The sequence below is a fragment of the Microcebus murinus genome, chromosome 6 (genome assembly GCF_040939455.1).
Source record: "Microcebus murinus isolate Inina chromosome 6, M.murinus_Inina_mat1.0, whole genome shotgun sequence".
Taxonomy (NCBI): Eukaryota; Metazoa; Chordata; class Mammalia; order Primates; family Cheirogaleidae; genus Microcebus; species Microcebus murinus.
The window spans coordinates 72,411,471-72,417,744 of NC_134109.1; the positions used below are offsets into that span (position 1 = coordinate 72,411,471).

The 6,274-nt window shown below is 31.9% G+C and overlaps 1 protein-coding gene across 1 annotated transcript; it reads left to right on the forward strand.

Annotated features, from left to right (window-relative positions):
• Positions 1-3,734: 3,734 nt before the first annotated feature.
• LOC105864756 (olfactory receptor 4K2-like) lies at positions 3,735-4,679 on the forward strand. The gene has a single exon (XM_012752849.2). The coding sequence runs from the start codon at positions 3,735-3,737 to the stop codon at positions 4,677-4,679; it is 945 nt and encodes a 314-aa protein (XP_012608303.1).
• Positions 4,680-6,274: the final 1,595 nt, after the last annotated feature.

Sequence of the window (6,274 nt, forward strand, 5' to 3'; positions counted from 1 at the left end):
ATGGTAGTAACTTGAAAAACAGTTGTGGTTGATGTTCTTCATGTAGCAAAAAATTTAGCATTTATTTAGTAATTATATAAAGCAAAAATAATGGAGGAATAGTAAAGAAGAAGTATACGAAACTAAAAGACATAAAGATGGATAGTTCCATTAAATAGTGGTTAAAGCTGTCTTTCTGGAGATGAAGAGGAGAAAAAAAATCCTAACAGCTGTTTATTTATTTACAATGAAAACAAATATATATTTATGTATATATAATTAAATATAAGAATAGTTTCCATTAATAAATTATCAGGAAAATAGAAGAAATATTCAAATGTATAAGCTGAGAATTTTCAATGCATTTATATAAAAGAAATGTCATTTTTATATAAAAAAAGTAATTTAAAAAGATAAAATTATTACTTTGGTAGCATGAAGTTATTTTTCTAAATCTCTGAACTGAAATTAGATTAGAATATTTTTATTGCATGCTATTATTAACAAAATAAAATAAGATGATTATTTCTGAACAGTGTTCTTAAATTTGAATTTCCTATACCTAAGAAATTTCTTGAATGTTGCCCAGGAAATATGCTCAGAACATTTTTTTTCCTTTTATTTTTTTTAAGGTTTTATAGATTTCGAGGGTACAAGTACAGTTTTGTTACATGTGTTAACTGAAAAGAATAATGAAATTTGTAATTTGGAGCTTTCGTGGTGGCCATTTTGACAGGTTGGAAAGCAAGGCTCCCAGCCACAACCTGGGAATACCTGCTTCAAGGGAGGGGCAAAGGGACAAGATTTTATACTGAATGGGGTGGCTAAATATACAAATATAACAAACTGTAGGAGTTGTGAATATTTATGCAAAGAGAACTGTGCACTTGCACGATGGGGCTTTCTATCCTTCTATGGGGTCCATGTTTAAAAATGGCTTCCCTCAGTGTCACAAAGGTGAAACAAAGGCACAAAACCCTTCTCTGACATGTTCTGTGGACTGTTAAAACCACTTCAGGATTGATGGACTTTTATCAGGAAAGAATGCTAGTCTGGTTCTTAGGAAATAAAGCCTGATGGCCATTATCTAGAGAGGGATAAAATGATGCGTGTTCGACCTCCCATCCCATCATGGCTGGGAACTCAGTTTTAAGGTTTCTCTGGGGTCCTTTGGCCAAGAGAGGTCCATTCAGTCAGTGGGGGTTTAGGATTTTATTTTTAGTTCACATAAGGAAATAATGTCTGAGCTTTTGGTGTAAACATCACCTGGATTATGTACATTGTAACTGCTAAGCAATTTTTCATCCTACACCCCCTTCTCAGGCTTGATTAGAGCTTTATATAGACGATCTAATATAATTCTCACAGGAAGAGGCCAAATCTTAGAGGGTACTGAGATATAATGAAGGTCAAGAATACCTTAACCACTGGGCAATAGTTCCGTTTTTAGATTTCTAGAATATTATCCTGTGACAAAATTGAAAAATATTTATTAATATTGACAAAACAATTTGATTATGTGCAAGTAAATGAAGATGTAACTCGATTTTCCACCACTTGGGAAAACATAAATGAAAAATATCACTGAAGGTAATACTTAAATTTAGGTGTGGAGTGTTCAACTACAGAGTGATTTAAGGATGGAATAATATAGTAAGTTGTAATTTGGAGAGAACAATTGATTTCCAATACATTTCCTTCTGTACAGCAGCAATTAAAGAATGAATCAGATATTTTTCCCCTTCATTATTTTTCCTCTTCTAACTGGACTGTGAAATTTGCTGTAACTGAAGAATTGCTATGATTCTTCTACTCTAAAGTCAGTACATGGGATCAATGAAAACTTTGTGATAGGTATTCAAAAAAGAAGATAAAAGTGTTTTGGAATATTTGTTTTAGTTTTTACAACAAATCAGCTAAGACTTATTCTTTAGCCTAGAAACCATGCTATCACTTTTAAATGAAAATAGCCAGCTAATCTGGAAATTTAATCAACTAATCAGTTAATTAAGAGAAAAGAAACCACATAATCATAAAGCACCCTTTCACTGAATTAATACATTGGTATTTTCAGAACAGTTATATCTGTATGTGTGCTGATCTATAATCTAAAGAAATTTTAATAGTCTGTAGTATCAAGTTTTCATAATATTAGATTTTCATTTTTATTATTATTTATTATTAAGAACTTTTGAGGGATCATTGGGAATAAATGAATGAGAGGGAAATTAAGGAAATAAACAGCAAATAGTTCATTTATTGATTCTCTTTTCATCTGCTCATTCTCTGAATTTATGACAATGACTTATTTCCCACTCATATTAATATTGACTATAAATTAAATGTTAGTATATTGACATTTAACATTTGTTGACATTGGCCCACCATGTTTCACTGACATATTTATATTTTAATCTTTTTTAGTGTACTTTGTAAACTTTTATATAGAATAAGGAACAAAAATATATTTTCAAAGATGGATAAGTTATAAAACAGGATTAGATATATGACCTTATCTATTAATAATTAAATCGTTATCAAAAGTAGATGAAGTATTCAAATGTGCAAAGTGAGAAATATCAAATGATTTAAAAAAACAAGGGAACTCATATAGTGTTACATGTGGAAGAAGCAATTTGACTAACAAAAAAGAAATGATTTTGGTGGTATACACAATTTTATAAACACCTAAACTGAAACTATATTAGATTTTTTTTTTACTTAGCTAATTTTAGTTTGATCAAATTTTCCAATAATCTGGACAATTTTCCAAGTAACTCAGCTAAACTTTCTCTAGTTAAATGTTTACATTTCATTTGGTGGCTAGACGAGTAAGTCCTATATGGTCACAAAATTATATTTCATTTACCAGGACTACTTTTCATTTGCTTTGTACTACACTTCTGACTATTTGGTAAGGACATTGATATCACATAAGAAATGAAGTTTGTAGAACTTGGGAAGCACATAAATGGAAAAAGTAATTTTGAAAAAATGATTCTGTATCCTTAAAATATCTTTTTTCCCTAGTTTAAAATAATAATTTTGTTTGGATACAATGAAGATAAATCAAACATTTTTGAAAATTTTTCTATGAGATCAAGTATGCTTTTTGGTTACCAGTAGTCTCATGGAATTAAGAAATTACAAAGTAAATAATTTCTTGCCCTCATAGAATATTTTTTTAATTTATTTTATTTATTTATTTATTTTTTATTTTGGCATATTAGCCCTCATAGAATACTAAATGAGTCTTCTGAAATCATTATATTAAAGTGTTAATTAAATCCAGTGTTTAACAATAGATGACTCAATATAATTGCATTTTTTTGTGTAAGAGAAACCTTTGAGATTTTAACCCTTATTTAATTTTAATTTTTATTTACATGCCTTTTTCATTAGAGCACATAAATTTAATGTAATCTTTCTATATAAATATGCATTATGTAACTTTTAGGTAGTATTCAGACAGGTATATAATTGTGTGTGCATGAGATAAATATAATTCAACATGTACTGATGCTGGCTGAAACCAAGAGGTTTTCCTTTACAAGTGATATCTGATAGCATTTGTTCAGTGGTTTCAAAAAAGAAAATCTTTACTACAAGGGTTTTTAGTTGTATTCTAGGCAATCAATGTTTTGGTGAAGTATTGTTATATCATTTGTCCTTCATATGTAGTTGTAAAAACGTCATATTTTTCCAACTCTCTAATTTTCTTCCTTTTAAGATTATAGAGCAGAGCCTGCAGATTAATGGAGGGGTTCAACTATTCCAGAGTGTCTGAATTTGTGTTACTTGGACTTACTGATTCCCCTGAGCTCCAGATATTCTTCTTTGTGGTGTTTTCCATTTTGTATTTGATAACCATGTTGGGCAACTGCCTGATTTTGCTCACAGTCCTATCCAGCTCACACCTCCACTCCCCCATGTACTTCCTGCTCAGCAATCTGTCTCTCATTGACATGTGCCTGTCTTCCTTTGCCACACCAAAGATGATCATGGACTTCTTTGCTCAGCGCAAGACCATCTCCTTTGAGGGCTGCATTTCTCAGATCTTTTTTCTGCACCTCTTCACTGGGACTGAGATTGTGCTGCTGATCTCAATGTCTTTTGACAGGTATATTGCCATATGTAAACCTCTCTATTATTCGACAATTATGAACCAAAGAGTATGTGTTGGGCTCGTGGTAATTTCTTGGACAGTGGGCTTCCTACATACAATAAGCCAGTTAGCGTTTACCCTCTATTTGCCTTTCTGTGGTCCCAATGTTGTAGATAGTTTTTTCTGTGACCTTCCTCTGGTCATCCAGCTGGCTTGTATAGATACATATGTTCTTGGGATCTTCATGATCTCCACAAGTGGTGTGATTGCACTTATAAGTTTTCTGCTTTTGCTCACCTCCTACGTCATTGTTCTTGTCACCATCAGGGACCATTCCTCCACAGGCTCTTCCAAGGCCCTTTCTACATGTACTGCACATTTTATAGTTGTGTTAATGTTCTTTGGGCCCTGCATCTTCATTTATGTGTGGCCTTTCACAAACTTCCTGGTGGACAAAATTCTCTCTGTTTTCTATACAATCTTCACTCCCTTTCTGAATCCACTTATCTATACTTTGAGAAACCAGGATATGACGATAGCAGTGAAGAAGAAACTAAATAACCAATATTTCAATCTTAGGAAAACTACTCCATGATATCCAGTACAAGAAACACAGATCTATCTGAGATGTAGTATCACCAGTTTTGTTCTGAGAGCACTAAAAAATTATACTTAGAATCTGCCTTTCAAGTCATTTAAATGTTTAAATTCACAAAAATAAGAAGCCAGGGTTGAGAGATGTGCAACATCTTTCCAAAATATTAGTGCAGTGTTTGCAAGCCTTCTTAGATTGTAATCCATTTGATAATCTGTTGAAATCTTAAGGCTGTTTTCATAGAAAAATGCACATATAAGCAAAATTTTGAATATAAATTCAGTGCTTCATACACCCCTGAATCCTATAAACATACCTCCTTCTCTCTTATTTAGAGAAGCTTAAAATAAAATATGGTTCCCCTATTTGCTATTTGTTCTGCACATCCAGAACATGTGCACTCTGCTGCATATACTTGTGGCACTTTGAGGGTGTCCACTTTAATTTAGAACTTTAATTAGGGGTGTTGGGCAAAACATTTTTTTTCTCTTAACACTGGAAATATTTTCATGGGAAAATTGATATCCCGATGGGATACTTTCGAATAATGTCGAACAACCTTGAGTTAGTGGGTCTAATTGAGTTCTGAGTCAACTTTGAACATAACAGAACAGTTCAAAGGATCTGAAATTTAACAGTACAGTTTCTTAATAGATGTCCATATCACCATCACACTTCATAATTGATATAGCAAACAATAAAATGATAATTTATAAAGTTTAAGCCATGGAAAGTAAATGACTCAAATCGATTGGCTTTCAAAAATCTGGCTGAAAATAATAGATATGATGAATTCATTTATAACCAAGACTTAATGTTTGGAAAAATTATTGACTATTAAATTAATAATAATTTTTTCATTTCCAAAATGAAATATTATTATTAGCCTAAGTTTTGTGTTTATTTTGCAATATTAATATGGCCTTTGAGAAGAAAAGATGAAAAGTGTAGTGTGATTTTCCCTAATTTGGTTTATTATTGATTGTGTTAAATGGATTTTTTATTACATGACAGTCTTTAGAAATCAGCTGGCCAATCCATTTTCCTAACAGCTAAAGAATTGAAGGTTCAGAGAATTCACAGAACTATTAAATAGTTTAAGGCAGAATCACTGTAAAGGGCAAAGGACACTGCTCTAGAGAAACCTGGATGCTATAATTAAATCTTGGTTCTGTTATTTCCTAGTTGTATTATCCTGGAGGATTCACTTTACCTCTCTATCTCTTTTTCAACTCTTAACAACAGTTATAAAAGGTAGGTTAAATGTTTGTCATGACTATTTTATGGAGAGTCATGGATTCTAAAGATATCATTTCCATTTCCCTTGGACTTCTATCCAAAAATGCATTTTATTTTAAAGTAATATGCCTCTGAAGATCAACTTTCTTCAGGGCAGACCACTAGTATGTACAATTTTATATTCTGGTTTTACGATGTCTCTAAGATAGCAGCTTGTTAAGATACATGACAGAAAAATAGAACATTTCCTAGTTTTCCATTATTAATATGAGGGTGACAAAACTGTTAGATTCCATGACATTTTGATACCCTGACGACCTGTGTCTCCATGAATTGACTAAAGTGTATGAGAAGAG

Excerpts from the sequence above, each read along its gene's own strand:
- LOC105864756 (XM_012752849.2), top strand. The coding sequence starts at position 3,735 with ATGGAGGGGTTCAACTATTCCAGAGTGTCTGAATTTGTGTTACTTGGA.